The sequence below is a fragment of the Rhinopithecus roxellana genome, chromosome 1 (genome assembly GCF_007565055.1).
Source record: "Rhinopithecus roxellana isolate Shanxi Qingling chromosome 1, ASM756505v1, whole genome shotgun sequence".
NCBI classification, from domain to species: domain Eukaryota; kingdom Metazoa; phylum Chordata; class Mammalia; order Primates; family Cercopithecidae; genus Rhinopithecus; species Rhinopithecus roxellana.
This window is the reverse complement of record NC_044549.1, coordinates 82,667,285-82,690,438: the sequence shown is the minus strand read 5'-3', so window position 1 is coordinate 82,690,438 and position 23,154 is coordinate 82,667,285. Positions and strand designations below refer to the sequence as shown.

Sequence of the window (23,154 nt, the reverse complement as noted above, 5' to 3'; positions counted from 1 at the left end):
AATAGGACAAATGCTCTTTGATCTCTTGGATGAACTTTATAGAGTCACATAGTAAGTTATCTTTGCTTTCCTATAATGGGGCTCCTGCCTCATTCACACTGTATATTGGTATAGTTTTCTGACCATACAAACTCTACCACAGCATTACAGTAGAGTCACTATCTGCTTCTGTTGCTGTTAGCTGGATTAGTCTTATCATAATTACGTCTTTGCTATAGCTGTTCTGGCTTCCCTATCTCTTTCTTGTTTATCTCAGTTAAAATATATAAAAGTGTATTCACATTTCAATACACTGAATTCTCTGGAGGGTTGTGCACTATATTAAATTTTAGTTTCCTAACTATAGGGAAAGAGTAGAGGGACTTGGAACATTTCTGATACTGAGCTTTTATTGTGAGCTTTTATTATATTCTGAGCTTTAAGGATCCGTCTTTCTCAGTATGGGTAGAAGTGGAGAAACTGAAAGGGAAATTGTTTTCTGCATTCTCTATAATGGTTTTTATTTAAGAATGATAAAGCAATACTCACTAAGCCCAGATCAGTTCCACAACAGACAGTACTGAAAATCCCAGTGGAAATGCAGTGATGTTTCTGTATTGGGAGGAAATAAACTTCAAAATGTTATTTGGTATATAAAGTTGTTATAAATATATTGAAGACAGCATTGCCTAGTGTAAAAATACTCAACTTGGAGTTAGGTTAGCTATGCTTAACCCTTATGTGTCTATTTGCTTCTATTCTGAAACCATATAGAGACACGATTAAGAGGACAAACATAGACTGCAGGGTTCAAGGTCTCACTCTACCTCTTAAGCAGGTCAATTAGCATTTTGCACATCCTTTTCCTCTTATATAAAATGGGAATAATAATAGTACTTACTTCATACGCATTGGATTAAATAAATTAGTTGTCATCTTTCAGGTACTTACAGGGCTATATAATGTAAGACTCAATACAGGTCAGCTATTATTACTATATCTATCATTAAGGACTCAGCTAGTGTAGGGAAAGAGAATTAAACTTGGCTGACTTTTCTGCCATACAGTTATTTGAATTTGGGAAAATCAACTGCTTATCTCGTCTACATTTTATCTACTGAACACTGATCAGACTCACCCCACTACCCATCTGGGAAAACACTCCCAAGATCAAGTTGCTCTATAGTTTTAGTCTTTTCAAAGTTATTTTTACTTGAATTTTGCCCTATGGACAAACACAGAAAGGGTAGTTTCGAAAATTGATGCCACCTATTATATTATTGTTTAAAGATTCCTAATTTTCAGATTGGAAGTAATTGACTTCACATCTCAATTTCTAATCTGGTTCTAATTGACTTACTCCATCAATCATCTAGTCTCTAATACAATTTTTGGAGTGTTGACAAAACCTTTTCAGTGATCAAATAAATCTTGATTGATATCTTGAGTGATAAGATTTCCTACCCTTTGTTGAGTTAGAAAGGGAGACCAACCCTTTGTTGTCAGCAACTTGATCAGAACTGGGAATGTCAACTACCAGTGCTAGATTTTGGCTTGTTTATTTTTGTATATTTTGCATATGTGCTTAGCTACTATTTGTTAGAATTTGCTATCCAACATTACTTGGCCTCCACTTTCCAGTGCCATTCCTTCCCTCAATTTTTTAAAATCACTTTTCCTGCTTGTTTTATGGCCTAAGGAAAATTATTTTACATCAGTGAGCCTTAATATCATCATCTGTAAAATGAAGATAATGATTCTACCTATCTCATGGTATTGGCAGGAAGATCATATAAGTTAAAGCATGTGTAGTGCTTATAAGTTAATGAATGTTAAATGCAAGTGCAGTGCCTAGCACATACTAAGTACTAAATAGCTGCTAGTTACTATTATTATTAGCAGTAGTAGCACCAGTGGTAATAATGGTGGTACTGCTTCCTGATATAGCAAAATACTTAGAATATTCTGAAAATAGAAAGAAAGAACAGCAATTGCAAAAGTTTTTATAAAGGCTCTCAGGCAGTTTGTCACATACATAGGTTCTATGTTTTGGTGCCCGTTACCTTAATTTGTATAGAAAAAAATTACCTGAAACTATCTCTGGGAGTGATTCAAAAGTTGCCATAGACAACTGGATATCCACATACAAAAGAATAAAGTTGGACCCCCTACGTCACACTATATACAAAAATTACCTTAAAGTATCAGAGGCCTAAATGGAAAAGCTAAAACATTATTAGACCAAAACATAGGCATAAATCTTCATGACCTTGTGTTAGGTAATGGTTTCTTAGCTATAGTGCCAAAAGCACAGTAATACAAGAAAAAAATAGATAAATTGGACATCCTAAATATTAAAACTTTTATGCTTTAAAGGACATCATTGAGATAATAAAACTAACCCACAAAATGGAAGAAATGTTTTGCAAATCATATATCTGATAAGAAACTTGGATATAGAATATGAATATACAAAGAATACTTACAAATCAGTAATAACAAGGCAAATAGACCAGTTAAAATGGGGCAAATAAGTCTGAATAGGCATTTCTCCAAAGAAGATATGCAAATGGCTAATAAGCCCATGAAAAGATGCTCAACATCATTAGTCATCAGGGAAGTGCAAATCAAAACCATAACGAGATACCACATCACACCCACTAAGACAGTTATTGACAAAAAGACAGATAAGGTTGGGCGCAGTGGCTCATGGCTGTAATCTCAGCACTTTGGGAGGCCGAGGCGGGAAGATCACTTGAGGCCAGGAGTTTGAGACAAGCCTGGCCAACATGGTGAAACCCCATCTCTACTAAAAATACAAAAATTAGCCAGCCATGGTGGGGCGTGCCTGTAATCCCAACTACTCATGAGGCTGAGGCAGGAGAATTGCTTGAACCCGGGAGGTGGTGGTTGCAGTAAGTCAAGATTGCATCACTGCACTCCAGCCTGGGCAACAGGCTGTCTCAAAAAAAAAAAAAAAGAAAAGACAGATAATAATAACTATCAGCAAGGATGTGGAGAAATTAGAACTCTGTTACACTGCTATTGGTAAGGAAATGGTGCAGCTACTTTGGAAAACAGTTTGAAAATTTCCTAACAGGTTAAACATATATATGACCCAGAAATTCCACCCTAGGTATCTTTTCCAGGGGAATTAAATCATATGTGCAAAAAAAAATTGTATGCCAATATTCATAGTAGCACTATTCATAGTAGCCAAAAAGTAGAAACAACACAAATTTCCATTTACTGATGAATGGATAAATGAAATGTGGTATATCCATGCAATGAAATATTATTCAGCAATAAAAAGAAATGTAGTGCTGATACATGTTACATCATGGATGAACCTTGAAAACATTTTGGTAAGTGAAAGAAGCCACTCACAAAAGACCACATATCGCATGACTCTATGTGAAGTGTCAAGAATAGGTAAATCCATAGCGGCAGAAACTCTAGCGGTTGCTTAGGGCTGGGTGGTTGGGAGAAAATGGGTTAGTGACTGTAAATGGTTATAGGGTTTCTTTATGGGGTGATGAAAATGGTCTAAAATTGATTGTGGTCGTGGTTGCACAACTCTATGAATATAAATCTTTAATTGTACACATTAGATTGATTAATTGTATGATATGTGAATTATATCTCTAAAAAGCTGTTATAAAAACAAAAAAGATGCCACAGGGTGTGTTTTCTATGAAAGAAACTTGAAATATGCTAGAATGAATGCTTTGCTGGCTGCTACCACATAAATTCTGTGAGGGCTGGGAGTGTAATTCTTTGCTGTATCTAGAAATAGAGGCACACAAATAGAATGTTGATTGAGTCACTGTATTGGTGGTCCCCAAGACCACTGACAAGGTTCTGTAAGTCTCTAGGAGGACTCCTAGGACTCAGCATTGTTATCTTCTGGTTCTGGTTTGCTATAGTGAAAGAACACAAAGTAGTATCAACCTAGGGAAAAGGTGCATGGTATGCAGACTGGAGAAATCAGGAGTAAGCTTCCAAGAGTCCTCTTCCAGTGCAGTCACACAGGATGCTCTTACTTCCTTAAGCAACAAGCAGCAACAACAAGTGTGAAGTGTTGCCTACTAGGGCAACTCATTAGAGACTCAGTGCCCAAGGTTACTGCTGGGAGCTGATCTGCCTAGCACATATCCAAATTCCAGACTCCTAGAAGGAAAGCAGGTGTTCAGCATAAACCACACTGTTTGTACAAACAGGTGAGGCATAGTGGCCACTCTATAATTTAGGAAAAATGTCACATTAGTGTAGGGAACTGTTTACCAGCTCAAATTCCCAGCTGCTAACCGAAGGCCAACATTGCAAACAGGTCTTCTAAGGATAGGCCATCTCAGGCCTGCTCTGTGTTAACTCTTTCCTGCACAATGAGTAGAAGAGTGCCAGGTTCCAAATTTCTGTATTATATGCAACAAGCCTGTATGTGAGGTGTTAGGAGGAGGAGTCAGCATACCATGGGAAGAGTGCTGCCTTGCCCACAGCTGGCAATATAATCTATGCTCATCTCTAATGAAGAAGAAGAGTCTAGAGGGGAGTCTGGCCTCTGGATTTTTCTCCTGATGCCCAGAAACAAGGGAATTAAGACTTAAAGTAGGCCAGGAATTAGTGGTTCATGCCTATAGTTCCAGCATTTTGGGAGGCCAAGGTGGGCAAATCACTTGAGGTCAGGAGTTCCAGACCAGCATAGCCAATGTGGTGAAACCCTGTCTCTACTAAAGCTACAAAAAATTAGCCGGGTGTGGTGGCTCGTGCCTGTAGTCTCAGCTACTTGGGAGGCTGAGGCCGGAGAATCACTTGAATCCTGGAAGCAGAGGTTGCAGTGAGCCGAGATTGTGCCACTGCATTCCAGCCTGGGAAACAGAGCGAGACTGCATCTCAAAAAAAAAAAAAAAAAAAAAAAAAAAAGACTTAAAGTAGCAGTTCTCAACCAGTATGATTTTTCTCCCAAGAGGACATATGGCCATGTCTGAAGACATTTTGTTGTCACAATTGGGAGTGGGGGATGCTACTAGCATCTACACAGTGGAGACCAGAGACGTTTCTAAACATCCTGCACTGCACAGGATAGTCCTTCACAGCAAAGAATGACCTAGGCCAAAGTGTCTACAGTGCCAAGGTTGAGAAATCCTGCCTTAGAGAATATTTATAGTGCAGCTTGAGACAGTGATCTAGTGAATCTTCAAGGAGGAGTGAGACAAATAAGGTAATCAGGCAAGAGCTACCGCACCTTGTATGCCTGTCCCAACCCCTGCTCTCTTTTCTTATTTCTTGAAATCTATAACCTAAAAATAATAAATTCTCCATTTATTCTGCAATATAAATGGGAGACTAGTAAAGGATGCTGTGAGCAGAATGAAGAAGGCACCTTCTTCTTTGAATAAAATTGCCCTGATTTTAGGGTTTCAGATCTGTCACTCAGATGGGTGGCTCAGCCGTTGACTCCGGAGGAATGTGCAAGGATAGAAATATCAGCCTTCATATTTTCATCACTGAATTCCTAATAGCTGAGAGTTATTCCTGACCATATCATCTCTGAGCCTTTCATATTTACCACTGCTGTTTATAGCCTCATTTCCTTCCTTCTCTTTTCATAATATCTTTTGAAGTGGAAGCTAATGTGAATTTTGGTGCTCTCCAACTCCTAACTGGTATGTCTAACACCATCAGATTGAATTAATTTGAACTATTAAGCATGAAGTACATATTACCATGGAGCTGATTCCAGATGTACTATTGTTAGTTTAATTGTTATGGCTAATCATTGATTGTGGCTTTTCTGGGTGCTTGAAATAATAATAATAATAATACTCTTTTTTATAGTGCCTTTCATTTGAGGATCTTGAAAAGCCTGTGTCCTGGAACCACTTATTGTAAAATTGTCATTATCTGTGTATTCTCATTTGGCTGAAGTTCGGGGAGGACTATGCCAGTATATGATTTTAAAAGCCAAGAAAAATTTATATTCATGAACCATGCTTTTTTGTTGTTGTTGCAATTTACCACCTTGGAGGAACAGGGGGAGGGGGAATTTAGCCCACTGGGATATTATTTCCAGAGAGCAATTCTGTCCCTTTTATAACAGTTCTGAGGCCTTTTTGTTGGCTTGGTATCAGCTCTGACTTGGTAGGTTATAATTGTAAATGGTTCTCGAATTGTATGAGGCCTGCATTCTATGTTGTTTTTCAAACCAGGGCAGTGTGTGTGTGTGTGTGTGTGTGTGTTAAACCCTTACAAGAGATAAAGCTTCTTTGGCAATATCACATTTTGAAAAGTTCAAAATAAGTGAGAAATACAGTACAAATATGTGTGTTCTTAATCATGTTTTTGCATAGCAGAAGGTTGATTACTTGGAAGAGGAGGCCTTTAAAGTACAGTGTGGTCTCTTGACACTCCAAACACTTGAGTAGCAAAGAAGACAGAAGGTAAGGGCAAATGCTTCCCAGCTCACCTATTTCTTGGTGCCTGACTGAACACTTAGGAGTTCTCACCTTTTTTTTTTAGCAGTTGGAATTAATTGCTCCCATAAAGCAATTGCTTCAACAGAACAATTATGACAGATTTATAATGAAATCCTGATGAGTTTTGTTGAGTTATCACTTAACCCAAAGGACCAGAGTCATCTTCATGTGTTACTATACTTCCTCCCAACAGTAGTTCAGGCAACTTGGATTTTCCCAGAAAGGTTTTCTTCTGGCTTGGGTAATAGATGAAGAGTTTCCACCATCTGGCTGCTGTCAAGGGGCCAGGGGAAATAAATTGCTGGAGTTTTACTACATGTATTCGTATCATTGTCCTTTTCTGTGGGCCACAGACTCATGCCATGAGTAATGAGGACTCTTCTTGACACCCAGTATGCTATTCTCTGGAAGTGTGGGAGACCACAGTGAGACAAAGGGTAAACCAGTCACACCTTGGCTGTATGTTGGAATCTTCTGTAGAGTTTAAAAATCTTCAGGTCCCTGGGTCCTACCCCTAGATATTCTGATTTAATTGGTCTGTAGCAGAGGCTGGACGTTGAAAAGTTTAACATTTCCCAGGTAATTCTAATTGTTAGCCCCTGTTAAGCACTGCTTGAGGTCTAGTTTTTAGCAGGACTAATATTCAAAATTTATTACCATTGGTACAGCATTAAGCTCTTGCTCTCTACCAGGTACTGTGCTAAATGATTTATAGGTTTCAATCCATTTGATTGTCACAATAACCATATGAATGAGCATTCATTAATTCCTTCATTTATTCAACAAATATTTATGGGGCAGAGGCAACAGGTCAGGCAGTGTGTTTGGCTGCTGGGTAGGAGGTTCGGGGAAAGCTTTCAGGGGAGATGACATTTGAGCTGATATCTAAAGATTGAGGAGGAGTTAACCAGTTAAAGAGTTGGGGGGAAGGCACTGATGACCAGGAGGATGCTTCTACAAATATTCTGTGTTGGGAAGGAGGATGGCTAGTTCAAGGAATGGAAAGAAGAATTTACCCGTGCTTCTGGAGCAGAGGAAACCAGGTGGAGTATCATGCAAGATAAGATATAGAGGAGGGAAGTGACCCCCTCAACAAAGGTTGTAGTTTTGTGAAAGGCTTTTGGCCTTTATTTTGAGAGCTCATGGAGGCTCTGATCACATTTGCTTTTCCTAGGAGATCTCTTTGGTTGCAGTAAGTAAAATAGGATAGAAGGAAGCAAGAGGAGATGTGTTGTAATGAGTTGAATGGCCATTGCAGGAGATCTGGAGAGAAATGAGAACAGCTTAGACTAAGGTAATGAAGGGAAAGAGAGAGGAAAGCGCATTTGAGTGATATGTAGATGATGAAATCCTTAGGACTTGAGGATGGACTCAAAGGGCAGAAGATGAATGCTATCTCCAAGTTTACTATTATTACCTCCAGTTTGCAGATGAGCTGGTCAAAGGGTATGAGAATTTGTGTAGTTCTTCTCAAACTATAGTGTGAGGATCTTGTTGAAATGTAGATTCTGATTCAGTAGGTTTTCAATGGAGCCCGAATTTCTGCCCTTCTAGGAAGCCCCAAATGCTGCTGATGCTGCCAGTTCATGAACCATACTTTGAGAATCTGGGGTTTAGAGAAGAGAAATAACTTCAGATGTAGTAGAGTGGAGCCTGTATGTGAACCTTGTCTGTCTCCCTGCAAAGACCATGATCTTAATCATAAGCTCTACAGTTCCTGAAAGATGGAGAGTTGTAAAGCAGGCTAAGAAATCTGGATTTTATCTGTAGGCGACTGGCAGTCATTAAGAATGTGCAAACAGACAGAGGTCCAATCAGAAAGTTTATGTTATGGTTTCGGGATATTTCCTGTAAGTTGTTTTTAGCATAGATTTTTAAGGTCAAATTGGAGTGTAGTTAAAAGGAAAAAAATAGCAGGCCTCCAAACTTTGTAAGTAATAGAGATGGTTTATTAAATCATCTACCCTGTAATGAGGGTAATAATTGGTTCTTATTTAGTGTTTCTTGCCCAACCATCCCAAGGCACTTTACTAATAAGCATCATCTTTCTTTCAGAGCTGAGGCCGATGGAGAGAGACTAAGGGACTTGATATAGTGGGGCTGGATGTTGGGCATGCCTTCACCATTTCTGTGGCATCTAGATTCTTCTACCACAGTTCAGGTATACACCTGAGCATTTGCCTTAATTGTTTGACCTGTCTGTCTCATATTTCCCTGGGTGTATCCCAGGGAACTCTAGCCCAGTGAGAAGCTAAATAAAAAAGCATCAAAGTATCAAAAGTTTGAAAAATGCTGCATGCTTTTTTCTTCTTGGAGAGGTGTAATGCACATTAGTACAGAAGGGGTCCAAGAAGTTCCACAATCAAAAAATTTGTTTAATTCTGTATAACTCATTGTTTTTCAAATTAATTTGACCTTAGAATGACCTCCAACTTTTTTCCCTCTCCCAACTCTTAACATTCCATTAAAGAGTTGTTCTGTCTGATAGAGTTTATGAAATGCTATTCTGTAATCATAGATAACTATAATCTTTGAATGTATCAATATCAGTTGCCTGGGGCTGTGTTCTTTTCATGAGTGACTGGCAGATTTGGCATTTTTGCTTCTAAGACAACATCATAACCTAGTTTTTACTTTGCATTTCCTTAAGCCCAGTGCCCCTTCAATTGTTAAAATACATGTCTCTACTTCAGTGGTTAGCTGGAAGGAAAATCACTGATTTATCTACATGTTTCCTTGTTGTCTGGAAAGGGTGAGTTGTGCTTTTGTTTCTTTGTTTCCATGTGTTTAATTACATTTTGGCAGCCATAGAATGTTCCTGCCCACTCTGTTTCATGTAAAAGATCCCAGGAATAGGATCATTACCAGACATGACATTTACATTGAGTCATTTTTTTTATGTTAAGTGCATAACATGAAACTTTGAATGGTTTTTAAAAATCTGAGTCCATTTGGTAATTTGATAGTAAACTAAGTTTGTCTTTTCTCTTGAAGGATCTTGCATAAGATAAAACCTTTTAAAAAATCAGACTATGTATAGTAAGCATTCATATAAAACCATAAAAATATGGCTAAATAAATTTCAAGATGTTGGTGGAATCACATACAAGGTTGAAATCCAATACCACACTGACAGAATGAAAACAAATATAATAACAGAAAACTATGGAAAGTTGAATTTAAGAAAACATTGGTTATTTTAAATGACAAATTTATAGCTGTTGAATAGACTTTGTCCAAATGATGCCTGAGTTTGCTAAGCCGTGTGTGTGTTGTCTTCAGCTTTTGTTGAGTTGATTTCTTGTAGACAGCTATACCATTTTTAGTCTAGAAAAATGGCTCTCACATTTTGGTAGTTGTCAGAATTGCCTATGTAGTTCCTTGAAAATACAGATGCTTAGGTTTCTAATTAGGTAGTTCAAGCATGGCACAAAGAAATTTGTGTTTTCAACCCTAAGACAGGTAATTCTGATGCGCATAAGGTTGAAGAACAACTGCTCTGGAACACTTAAAGTTCTACTATAACCAAGATTCACAAAGGCAATTTCTTTAAAATGCAAACTTCAAGCTCAAATCTTCACTAACTGTATACCTTTGTGCAAGGTGTGCAGTGTACAACGTGCGCTGCTGCCCAGGGCTGCCCAGGCAGCCCTGCCTCCTCCTCAGATACTCTGTTTGAGTAGGCCCATGGTGGGTTTCAGGAATATGCACGTTCTCCCCAGCTTTATTAAGGTATAGTTGACAAATAAAACTTGTTTATATTTACAGGGTAAAAAGCGATGTTTTGATATATACATACATTGCTAAATGATGAAATCAAGCTAATTAACATATCCATCATCTCACAAATTTTTGTGGTGAGAGTAGATCTTAAATGCTACTCTCTTAGCAATTTAAGATCCAACCTCTTACCAATTTTCAAGTATAAATTATTATTAACTCTAGTCACTATGCTGTATAATAGATTTCCAAAACTTGCTTATCTTGCTTAACTCAAACTTTGTACCCTTTGACCAATGCCTCCCCGTTTTTTTCCTCTCCCACACCCCAGCCCCTGGCAACCAACATTCTATTACCTGCTTCTATGAATTCAACTTTTTTAGATTCCACATCTAAGTAGATCATGTAGTATTTGTCTTTCTATGTTTGGATTATTTAACTTAGCATAATGTTCCCCAGGTTCATTCGTGTTGCAGATGGCAAGATTTCCTTCTTTCTAAATGCTGAGTAGTATTCCATTGTATATACAGTCATGTGCCACGTAGCAATGGTCTGGTCAATGACAGACTGCAGATGTGAGGGTGGTCCCTTAAGATTATAATGGAGCTAAAAAGTTCCTATTGCCTAGTGACGTAGTGTGCTGATATCATAGCGTCATGAATTACTCACTTGCTTGTGGTGATCTGGTGTAAACAAACCTACTGTGCTGCCAGTTGTATAGTACATGCAATTATGTACAGTACATAATATTTGATAATGATAACAAATGAGTGTTACTGGTTTATGAACTATATACTACACATTTTATCATTATTTTAGTGTGTACTTCTACTTATTAAAGAACAGTTAACTATAAAACAGTCTCAGGCAAGAACTCCAGCAGGTATTCAGAAGAAGGCATTGTTTACATTGGAGGTAAGAGCTTCATGCCTGTTACTGCCCCCTGAAGACCTGCCAGTTGGATGAGATGTGGAGGTGGGAGACAGTGATATTGATGATCCCATCTGGGTATAGGCTTACCGTAATGTTTGTGTTTTTGTCTTAGTTTTTAACAAAAAAAGTTTAAAAAGTAATACAAATACTTAAAAATAGAAAAAAGCTTATAGAAAAAGGATATAAAGAAAGAAAATATTTTTGTGCAGCTGTACAATGTGTTTGTGTTTTGAACTAAGGGTTTTTGGGGTGTGTGTGTGTGTGTTTTAATGAGACAGTTTTACTCTGTTGCCCAGGCTCAGTGTAGTGGTGTGATCTTGGCTAACCTGCAAAGTCGGCTTCCTGGGTTCAAGTGATTCTCCTGCCTTAGTCTCCTAAGTAGCTGGGATTACAGGCATGCATCACCACACCTGGCTAATTTGTTTGTATTTTTAGTGAAGACAGGGTTTTGCGATGTTGGTCTTGAACTCCTGACCTCAGGTGCTCTGCCTGCCTTGTCCTCCCAAAGTGCTGGGATTATAGACATGAGCCACCGTGCCCAGCCAAGACCACATTTTGAATCTAGAACCACAATGCTCAAAGGGTGCTTCACAGACTCCCGGTGATCCCTGAGATCCTTTCAGGGAGTCTGCAAGGTTGAAACTATATGACTGTAATACTAAGTTGCTGTTTTTCTTTTTCACTATGTTAATATTTTCATTAATGATGCAAAAGTAATGTTTTTTAAAACTACTGGCACCAAAGCATGAATCAAGACAGTGGCACTGAGCTGCAGTTTGGCCTTTCATTTTTTTACCACCATGCACTATGGTTAAAAATAAATGAATAAAAAGTCAACTTTTTCTAAGAATATCCTTGGTGAAAACTAAAAATTACTAATTTAATTGCATTTTGATTGTTGAGGTTTTTTCTTTTTTAGTAGTCTGTGTGCCAAAATGGGAAGTATGCAGAAAGAACTGCTGCTGCATACTGACATATCATGGTTGTCTCAAGGAAAAGCACTTGTGAGACCGGCTTGTGAAATGAACCAGCTACGTTTTATATAGAACACCATTTTTCTACATGAAGAAACCATTGAAAGACAAAATATAATTATGCAGGCTCAGGTATTTAATATATTTTCTTTAAAATGCACAAAGTGAGTCTGTCGATTTCAGTAAACCATTAGCCAGTATCTGTTGACAGTGATAAAATGCAAGCTTCCACGCAAAAATTCAAATTTTGGGAAACTTGGATATGCCACCATGAGCTTGACAGCTTCCCAATACTTAAAGACTTTTTCTAATAAGGTCAATGATGATATTGCAAATGTAATTCTTTTTTATATCATGCCATAAAAGGTGTCAACATTTGGAAGATCTGCATAATCCAGTGAACCACTATTTTTGTCCAGAGCAGTGCATGCTGTTACAAAATTTTGCATGGGGAAAGGATCCATTCAAAATGCCACAGAGACTATGGATTTTTCACATAACAGAGCACTGAAAATTTCTAGATGTGGTTTCAGGTTCTACACTGCAACTAACTTTTAAAGAAACTACCATTTGTCAAGTTTTGATGCAGTATTATAGAAAAACATCCAGTTATTTGAAAAGACTATTAAAATACTCCTTCTAGATTTTCTTGGCACATTTCAACCCTAATAATATATCACAACACAATGCAGAAACAGATAGGAGAATCCACCTGTCTTCTACTAAGCTAAACATTAATGTGATGTTGAAACAAAGCCGCTCTTCTCACTAGCTCTTTCTTTGGGAAAATATGTATGTTTACACGTAATGGATTATTACTGTCATTTTAAAATAAATTCATAGTGTTTTGAAAGTTTTCTGTTTTAATTTCTAACATGGTAAATATCCATAGATATAACCAACATAACCACAAACTCTTTGGGGCCTTCCACAATTTTTAGGAGTGGAAATGGATCCTGAGACCAAAATGTTTGAGAACTGCTGACCTAGAGAAACATTCTCTAACGTATGTTCCATAGAATGCTCTGCCTTGCAATGCTCTATGCCAGTTGCCAGAAACAAAGGCAATATAAAGCAGGAATAATTTGTGGTTGGAGAAGTTTACAAATGTTACTAGCAACAGCCCCCCATGGAGATTCACAGTTGGTAATAGCACATTAAAAGTTCAACTTGAACTTCGTTCCAATATCACTCTTTCCCAAACTCTTTTTGTCCATGAAAGCATTTTCCCATGGAATAAGCTTTGGGAAATACTGTTCCCTTGCCAACAAAGAGTCTTAACATTTTAAATATATTGCAAAGCGATGAATTAAAAGTGATATGTCATCACTAATTGGCTCCTAAAGCCTGGAATTTTAATTGTAGGGCCAATCATGTTTTCCTTTAGAACAGCCTCCATAGAGTGACTTTTCTACTCAAGCCACCAAGGATGTAAAAGGTTTGCCAATTACAGGATAGGGTTTCACTACCTTCGGCCTTTTTCAGTTCAATAAATTGTTTATCAGGTTTCAAAGACAGGCAAATTCATTCAAACCAGTGATGGTAAAAATATGTCATGGGTGTCACATATCAATGAACTTGGGAAGAGTTTCTACAGGGGCCGAATACAACTAACTCAGCAGGCTGCTGGCATTCTTTGAAATGAATGTGCTTTTGGAAGGAGCTGATTTCTTCTTTCCGTGTAATGGTTACTCAATCATACATGCTCTCTGGTTTGGTTTCCTCTGGCAAATTGCCCATTAGTAAGGCTTATAAATAAGCAGGGTTTGTTTTACCACCACAGATCTTTCTCCTAGTAAATGATGGTGAATTCTAGCTTAGGAATTGGTTCGCTGATACCAATTCCATAATTACTAGGATAAAAGTATACTTGAATATAAGCCTTGCCAACCACTGTATTTTCACTTCGAATCAATACTAAGAAATAAACAGAATGTGAGTTAAATGTGTATTTATGAAGATGTTCACGGGAGCATTATTTATAATACCCCAAATTGAAATCAACTAAAATGCTGACAAACGTGGAAAAAATTGAAAACTGTAGCATATTCACATAACAAAATGCCACACAGAGTTTTAAAACTCTCGCTTTTGAAGACTATTTAAAAATATGGGACAGTATACCCAAAGTAATATCAGGAAGATAAAAAATCATGATATATTTTGTTGGATTGTTTTCCAGAAAGGACATTCCAATTTACATCCTCACCAGCATCTGTTTGGGAGTGCTTCTCTCTCTGCACTCTTGCCGACTATGAGTGTTGATTTAAACAGTATTTTCTAATCTGATAGCATAAAATGATATGTCATTCTTATATTAAGGAGACATTCAAAAAGGAAGACAGAGCAGTAATTGGCACTTCCAGAAGAGACTGCTGGACTCTCATAGCTACCTTGTAGGCAGAACTTTTGGCTGCATTGACTGTAGATGGGCTCCCTCTGATTACTGATATCTGACCTCTCCTGGGAGAGAGTTCTAGAGCCTACGAAAGTGATTTGGGCCTAGAAGTTAAAAACAACCAAGAAAATTCCACCTAGTTAGATTTAGTCATTTATAATTTATCCTTGGATAGATTCAATAAATACTCTGTTAAGGTCATCTCTATCCATGTGTAAACCCCGCAAATAAACATTTAAGAGACTTAGAGGCTGAGAGAGAATATATGCCTGTCAGTCTCGTGTGTCAGTGGCTTTGCCATTATAAAGTTATAGTAGATCATAGAATCATCTGTCAGGTGATTAAAATTGTCATCACGGTTTCCATTTTTCACATCCTTTACTTAAGAGCATGTATGCAAAAGGTTTGCAGAGTGCCTGTGGGCTTTTTGGAGCTACTAAAGGGACTCGTTGCCTATTCCATTCCCTGCCACTTAACACAGAGGTGCCAGTCATGCCTACAGAAATCTTTTGTCATAGTCACACTGCAACTGGGTAGAATATTGAAGGAAATGTCAAAAATGTAGCCGTGTGAAAAGAATCAGAAGGCAATGTTGTTATTCAAAGAGTTTGCTTCCGGCTTGGGCTCCTGTCTGCATGGAGCAGGCTGGATGTCTAATTTCAGCAGTACAATTAATTCTCGGACAAGATGAGAAAAGATGTAAGTGCCACAATTGTGTAACTTGGAAGTCGCTTCACTAATTCATGTGGTTATTTTCTTTGCAATTTCATCTGAAAGCATATTTTGATGGCTTTTTGATGTTGTTGAATTTTTTAAATCTTTTGAATGATGAAAATGGACAAAAACAGAATTCAGCAAAATGTAAATGATTCAGACCAAATGGGATGCAAGAATATATTGTGCAGATCTGGAATGGAAATAGAAATATTTGTTCTTCCTTTTTGAGGAGAATTACAAAACTTTCCATACTGTGACAGACATGGTGTTTCACCTTCTCTATTCCCAGATGTTTAAAAGGTGACAAAATGCTGTTTTAAAACGTCGAGGTAATTATTGTTCATTCTGATAATAAATTAAGTGTTCATTCTAACACAAAGGTTTGTCCCCTAACCCTGATATGATCTTTCAACACCACTGTGAATTTATTTTTTTAAATAATGATTCCGCTTTTAATGTTTTTACTTTTGCACCTTTCTTTTCTTTTTTACTTAAAGTTCTGGGATACATGTGCAGAACATGCAGGTTTGTTACATAAGTATACACGTGCCATGGTGGTTTGCTGCACCCATCAACCTGTCATCTAGGTTTTAAGCCCCACATGCATTAGGTATTTGTCTTAATGCTTTCCCTCCCCTCCCCGACAGGCCCCGATGTGTGATGTTCCCCTCCCTGTGTCCATGTGTTCTCATTGTTCAATTCCCACTTATGAGTGAAAACATCCGCTGTCTGGTTTTCTGTTCCTGTGTTAGTTTGCTGAGAATTATGGCTTCCAGCTTCATCCATGTAGTGCCATCTCTTATTATAATTATGATAATATCCTAGATGTAGATGTTAAAGAATATTCTGGACTGAGTCATGGAAAGTAACTATTGTCTGTTAAATAAAAGATGCCAGGACAATGGCATATGTGTGGCTTGAAATATATTTTTGAGAAGGCCGTAACAAAAAAATATATATAGTTCTAATATATTCTCATTCAAAAGAAGGATGATTTTCAACCCTTATTATACGACAGAGAGGTCACAGTGTTAAGAGAGTCAGCTAGGACTTGCTGGGATGGTGTGTGGAGGACAGGTAGAGAGTTGGTCGGTATGAGATGCAGGCGTAGTTTCTTAACTGAGCTGTAGAATGTTTAGACTCCGTTCAGTAATTAAGTAGTGTTTTCAAGCTTTTGTGTATGTGTGTATACACCATTTACACCTCCAAGAGTATGTTCTTCAAAGACTTGAACATATTTACTGGAAACTATGAATTTCAAAATAGTATTTTTCTCAAAGGGATCTGGTAATGGCATAAAACCACCACAGCCAAGTGATCCCTAGAGACCAACATTGAATTTCAAACCTGAATTCAACAGAATTGCTTCTCCTTTTTTATTTTTTAAAAAAGTACATTAAATCCAAATTAGTGTCCTTTATTTCTATCATCTTTCTTTTTCTTGTCTTATTTTTGTGACTCCTGTTTGCAACTTGTGGTGACAAGCCTTCACCCTATTAGCCTTGCTTGCCTGGCTCTGAAGCAAGGTGAAGGTTCTTATTTCCCTTTGGTCTCCATTTTCTTGTCTGTAAAGAAAGTTATTGATGCCTTCAATGTCACTTTCATCTCTGAAGTTCTATGTTTATGTCTCCTTCCTCTTTTATCCTGCTTCCATTATAGATTTACTGTGAGTATAAAATAAGAAAAGTGTCATGAAAGTAGTTTGAAAATTGTAATGCAGTGTAAAAATATAAAGTATGATTGTTGTTATCTTGTATCATTCTCTGTGGCTTCTCTTATGTCTACAAGATTGCATTTTCCAGGCGTGTGGTACCTTAAACTTTTTTTTTTTTTTTTTTAAATTCCACAGTGGACTTAATAGAGCATGTGCTAAAGAAACACCCATGGGTTGGTTCATTCTTCAGCCAGGGATGTTTATTCATCTCTTGGACAGAGTGGCAGTCATGTGAAGCTCACCAGTTACATAGTTTAATTTTAGGCATTCCATGAGGCTAAAGAGCAGACTTATCAGCCTCTCAGATATGTCTGAGAAGTAAGAGTATGTTCTCAGTCTTCCAGAGAATCAAGTTGTTGATGGTAAGTTTTAACAATATTACTTTTTTAGGAAGCAGCTATAATGATTAATCAGAGGACTGACCAGTAAGCAAGGTATGACCCTGACACAATTGGATCACTTTGTTCTTCCTTTGATTTGTATTTAAAATCCAAACAGAATGACGTTCAACAAATTAAGATGCAGAAGCTAATTGCAAAAATAAGGTTCATTTTTCAAGTTGTTTTTATGTCTCTTTCTGCCTAGTGCAAAGTCTTCCTCTATGTAACAATAACCCCTTGAAATGCCATTTAGATCAGAAGTGCTGATGCAGCACTAATGATTTTAGAGCAAATATGTTACTCTAATTTCCTCCATCTGCTATGAATAAAATAATATGTTTATGAAGTCTGGGAGAGTCATAGAGAAAATTGTTTTGTTGAAAAGTTGAAGATTTTTAAAATGTGTGCAGGTGTGGGGGAAAAATAATTCTTTTTTAAATTTTGTCAAGCATCTAAAATAATGGAAGCTTTATGGTAGCTCAGTGGAAATGTCATAAACTTTTTTGGCATAATTTTGATAAGACTTTAGGGGAGTAGTAAATGACTTGAAGACAAACCATCTAGGTTTCGTTGTGACACAGACCTGATGATTCAAATGAAAACATTTGCTTTGGTTTGTTTAGAAGTTCTAACTAGGGATGAGAACTGCTCTTATTCCCTTGAGTGAAGAATGGTTCTTTTTATTCTTGGAAGATTGTCGTCTTCTGATTCAATGCATATGTATTCATGTGGGAGGAAGATGGTATGTACCCTCCTAGCTTCTTGGTCAACTCTGCCAATCAACACTGGTATGGCTAGATGTTTTTAAAAAAATTGTTATAGCCATTCACTTTCCAATCTAAGAGAAATGATGATTCTTTAGAAATGTATATATACATTCAATATTATATTATTCCCATAGGCAAAATAAAAACATTTAATACCGATAATCATAGAAGAAAATGGAAAATTATTAAAGATGTACCACTAGAAAAAAAGGCACCAGGCCCAGACAGTTTTACATGTAAATTAGGTATTTAAAAACAGGTACTTTAAAAGATTAAAAGATACTTGTAACATATGAAAGCTTTAAAAAACAGATATTCTGTATGGTTCTTAAACAATTCAAGACTATAGAGAAAATAGAATGGACTCGATTGTGCAAATCTAGCAAAATGTTATATCAAAACTTGAGATAAATAACACTAATGAGATATTTTATGCTAATTTCATTTTCATATGTGGAAGTATATAATTAAAAAATAGCAACATATCTATCTGCTTATGAAAACATAGGCTTCATTTCAAAAATTACAAACTGGTTCTGAATTGGAAATTTATCTATACTGTTAATTAAAAGATTAAAATGATGTGATTATACAACATATGCTTTGTGAATTTCCTAAAACTACCATAACAAATTACCAAACTGAGTGGCTTAAAATAACAGTCATTTATTGTCTGTCAGTTTTGAAAACTAGAGGTTCAAAATCAAGGTACCAGCAGGGACATCCTGCCTTTGAAGGCTCTAAGGGGTGGCCCTCCCTTGCCTTTTCCTACCTTCTAGTAGTTGCCAGCAGTCCTTGGCATTTCTTGGCATGCAGACACATTACTCCAGTCTCTGTCTCCTTTATCACATGGTATTCTCTCTGCATGTCTGACTGCATCTCTGGTTTTGCTTCTTATGAGGGCAACAGTCATTGGGTAGGGGCCGCTCTAATCCCTTATGACCTCTAATTACTGTAGTCTAACAAATTACATCTGCAAAGACCCAATTTCAAAATAAAGTCACTTGAGATTCCACATGACTATAAATTTATGGAGGACTCTATTCAACTCAGTATGCATACCAATAAGAAATGTGATAAAATGTATTAGAAATTTCTAGCAATACTCTAAATAAAATGGGCATGGAAGGAAGTTAAACACAATAAGGAATATTTATAAAGACCTATAATCAAACATTACATTAACTAGTAAAATATAAAAGTCACTCATATTAAATCAGGAAGAATACACAGGAATATTTTCTGTTAGCATTGTTACTTAGCACTGTGTTATGGTTTCTGCTTGTAATCAAAAAAATTAACCAAAAAAAAAAAAAAGAAAAAATGAAACTCTCTTCTCTGTCATGTGATATGATTATATTCATAGAGAATTTATGACTGTTACGCAGTTACTAAGAAAACGTGTTAGCTGGATGATCACAGAGTAAATATATAAAAATCAAAGGTTTTCTTTATACTTTCAATAACTAGTTATCTAGAAATAGAAAAAAATTATTTTAGAAACAAAAAATATAAAATCCTTAGTAACAATTTAACAGAAAAGGTGAAAGGCCTATACAGAAAAAAGAAAAATGTTATGGAGATAAAACTATCTGTCAAAAGAGTCATACTCATATTCCCTAATAGTTTTTATTATTATAAAATGTCATTCATTCCTATAAAATAGATATATTAATATAATTTATCAGAATGGCAATAGGTTTCATTTTTACTGTTTCTTCTACACATTAAAATGTCATGTAAAGTTACTGTTATTAAAATGGTATGTTGTTAGCCATGAGAACAATTTATAAATGAAACAGAAAAAGGAGAAACAGATCCAAATATATGAACTTAATATTCAGTAAAAGTGTCTTTTCAGCTGGATGCAGTAGCTCATGCCTGTAATCCCAGTACTTTGGGAGGCCAAGATGGGCAGATTGCTTGAGCCCAGGAGTTAGAGACTAGCCTGGGCAACACGGTGAAACCCCATCTGTATAAAATATACAAAAAATTAGCAAGGCTGGTGGCAAAACCACCTTTGCAAAAATTATAACTGAGAAAGTTATGACAGTGAAAGAGATCTGACCTTAATAATTCCATCTTGCTTCTAACCTCTACGCTGTCCTTGTTCATTCCTGGGTGTAGGCTGAACTAACTTTTGGGAGGAACTCAGTTTATAGTTTAACTTTGAAACAAAGATGATAACAGTCCTTTCCCAAAACAAACCCCCTTCCTGCCTGGGGACTAGACTGCCTTTGCAGGACTAGTAAATATTGCTAGCTACAATATTAGCAATTATGGTTTAGGAGTCATGCAGTTGGAGGCTGCAAGACTCTAAACCTCCCAAATCACTCCACAGGAAAACATCACTATTGCAAAGCCTAAGATCAGTCCTTGAGCTATTTTGCAGCCCTACACTCCATGGATCAGCTGGCACCACCTAGATGGATAAACTGTCTCATCTTGTCTTGTGGCCCCCACCCAGGAACTGACTCAGCATAAGAGGACAGCTTCAACTCCGCATGATTTCATCTCCCACCCAACTAATCAGCACTCCCAACTTTCCGACCCCCTATCTACTACATTATTCCTAAAAGTTTGAATCCCTGAGTTTTGGGGGAGACTGATTTGAGTAAGAGTAAAACTCCAGTCTCCCATGCAGTCTGCTCTGTGTGAATTAAACTCTTTCTCCATTGCAGTTCCCTGGTCTTGATAAATTGGCTCTGTCTAGGCAGTAGGTAAGGAGAACCCACTGGGCAATTACAGTGGCACATGCCTGTAGTCCCAGCTACTTGGGAGGCCGAGGTTGGAGGATTACCAGAGCCAGGAAAGTCGAGGATGTAGTGAGCCGAGATCTCTCCCCTGCACTCCAGCCTGGGAAACAAAGGGAGATCCTGTCTTAAACAACAACAACAACAACAACAAAAACGTGTCTTTTCAATTCAGTTGGGCAATGTATGTTTATCTAATAAAAGATGCTATGAAAATTGGTTTTTCATCAGTAAGTTGTAAATATTAGACCACTATTTTTTACCATAAAAATTTAAAAATTCAGATGAATTAAATATATGAATGTACATTAAACAATATAAATTTTAGAAGAATAAGAATTCTTACACACTGATGACATACAGTTATATATCATATTTGAGAAAAATGGCTAGGGATATTAGTTGGCAATTCACAGAGGGGAAATGTAAGTGACCAATAGACATGCAACTCTGCTCAATTTTACTAGTAGTTGTGGAAATAGAAATTGAAATCACAATGAGATAAATACTCTTCCAGTGAAGTAGTTGACAAAATTGGAAAATATTGATAGTATCCATGATTGTTAAAGGTGCTTAGAAATGAAAGATTTTCATATATTGCTAAATCTGGATATATTTATCAAAATTAATGTTACACCTGCTCTTTGACCCTGCAACCTTAATTTTGGGAGTCAGTAATCTCTGATGTGAACATGTATATTTAAAGATGTTGGCTGCATTGTTAATAGTGGCAAAAAAAAAAAAAAATCAACCTAAATAACATTAACGTAATTAACATAAAGACAGCACATGAATAGTGAGATTGTTGAATATATTTATACTCTAACCATACCATGAAATACTATGGAAATAATAATAATAACTAAGTACATCTATATGTGATGTCCAGCATGTCCATGATATGGCAGCATCTAATCATTTGACTAATTGGAATGATATGAGACCACTGAAATTAGAAAGCAAAGAATGACTATATCAAAATCTGTTTGTATATACTAGTATGAAACTAGAAAAAGATGTAGAAGGATAAACAAGTAATTGTTTCTATTTTTTGTTTTGTTTTTGTTAGTTACCATGGGAAAATGGAATTGGAAATAGTGTGCTGGAATAGAGTATTGACTTATTTTATATACCACATACATACATATCTGTGTTTGTTGTTGTTGTTGTTGTTGTTGTTGTTGTTGTTTTGAGACAGAGTCTCACTCTGTTGCCCAGGCTGGAGTGCAGTGGCGTGATCTCGGCTCACTGCAACCTCTGCCTCCCAGGTTCAAGTGATTCTCCTGCCTCAGCCTCCTGAGAAGCTGGGATTACAAGCGTGCACCACCACGGCTGGCTACTTCTTTTGTATTTTTTCACCATGTTGGCCAGGCTGGTCTTGAACTCCTGACCTCAGGTGATCCACCCGCCTTGGCCTTTCAAAGTGTTGGGATTACAGGCGTGAGCCACTGCACCTGGCATATGTGTGTATTTTTGTATAATTGGTTATGCTGAGTATTATTTTTAAAATTAAAATGGTTATTATCTATAGCATTTTTCCTCGTGTGTGTATTTATCTTAAATCTTAATGGTGTTGTACTCTAAGATAATACTTTTATTTTATAGAAAAATGGGCCACAATTCAAAATACTTTACAAATTACTATTTGAAAAGTATCTGAATAATGATTCACAAAGGAAGAGTTATAAAACACCAGTAACACTCTCAGCCCCATTAGTTATCAAAGCAATAATAATTAGAGCAATAATGACATTTTTGCTCACACCGACAAGCGTCCAAAAAATTGATATTTCTCGGTATTATACAGTAGAGGGAAACCTACCTACCGTGCTTAGTAAACTTTCTGAAAGGCAGATTGACAATATTAACCAAAAGGCCCTAGTAATGTTTATGCTTTCTGGTCCAGCTATACTATTTCTGGAAAGTAATACTAAGGAAATAACTGCAAAGATGTGTGTATGGATGCTCATTTCAGTTTTGTTTATAATAGTGAAAAAAGCTGTAAATCTATGTACTCATAAGTAGTTGGGTATTTAAATAAATTCACTTAAAAGTTATATTTTACAACGATACACACACACATAGATACCCATACAATATTTAAAAGGTGTAATGAAAACTTTTGCATGATGATACAGATTTTTATTTATGGCATAGAAAGATGTTCATAAAACAGTTGATTAGTTTTGTTACATAATATCATCTAATTTTGTGATACACTTATGTATTAAGATGAATGGCAGTATAAACACCAGACTGTTAAGAGTCTATTTCTCCGGGTGATGTGGTAATAGATTATTTTTTATATTTCTGTATTTTTTGAACTTTTGGAAATGTGCTTTA

The 23,154-nt window shown here is 36.7% G+C and overlaps 1 protein-coding gene across 6 annotated transcripts in view; it reads left to right on the top strand.

Annotated features, from left to right (window-relative positions):
• FHIT (fragile histidine triad diadenosine triphosphatase) overlaps positions 1–23,154 on the top strand; it is a 1,520,982-nt gene that overhangs the window by 518,599 nt on the left and 979,229 nt on the right. The window contains exon 1 of one of the 6 annotated variants that reach the window (XM_030927082.1): positions 17,152–17,273. The exons of 3 other annotated variants lie outside the window; for them this stretch is intronic. Coding sequence is in view for 1 of the 3 variants with exons in the window: in XM_030927131.1 (XP_030782991.1) it covers positions 17,238–17,273 (36 nt within the window). In the remaining 2 variants the exon portion in view is untranslated. Of the gene's footprint in view, positions 1–17,151; positions 17,274–17,328; positions 17,346–23,154 lie in introns of those variants that run through there. 2 more of the 6 variants (XM_030927131.1, XM_030927108.1) reach the window with 2 other exon arrangements.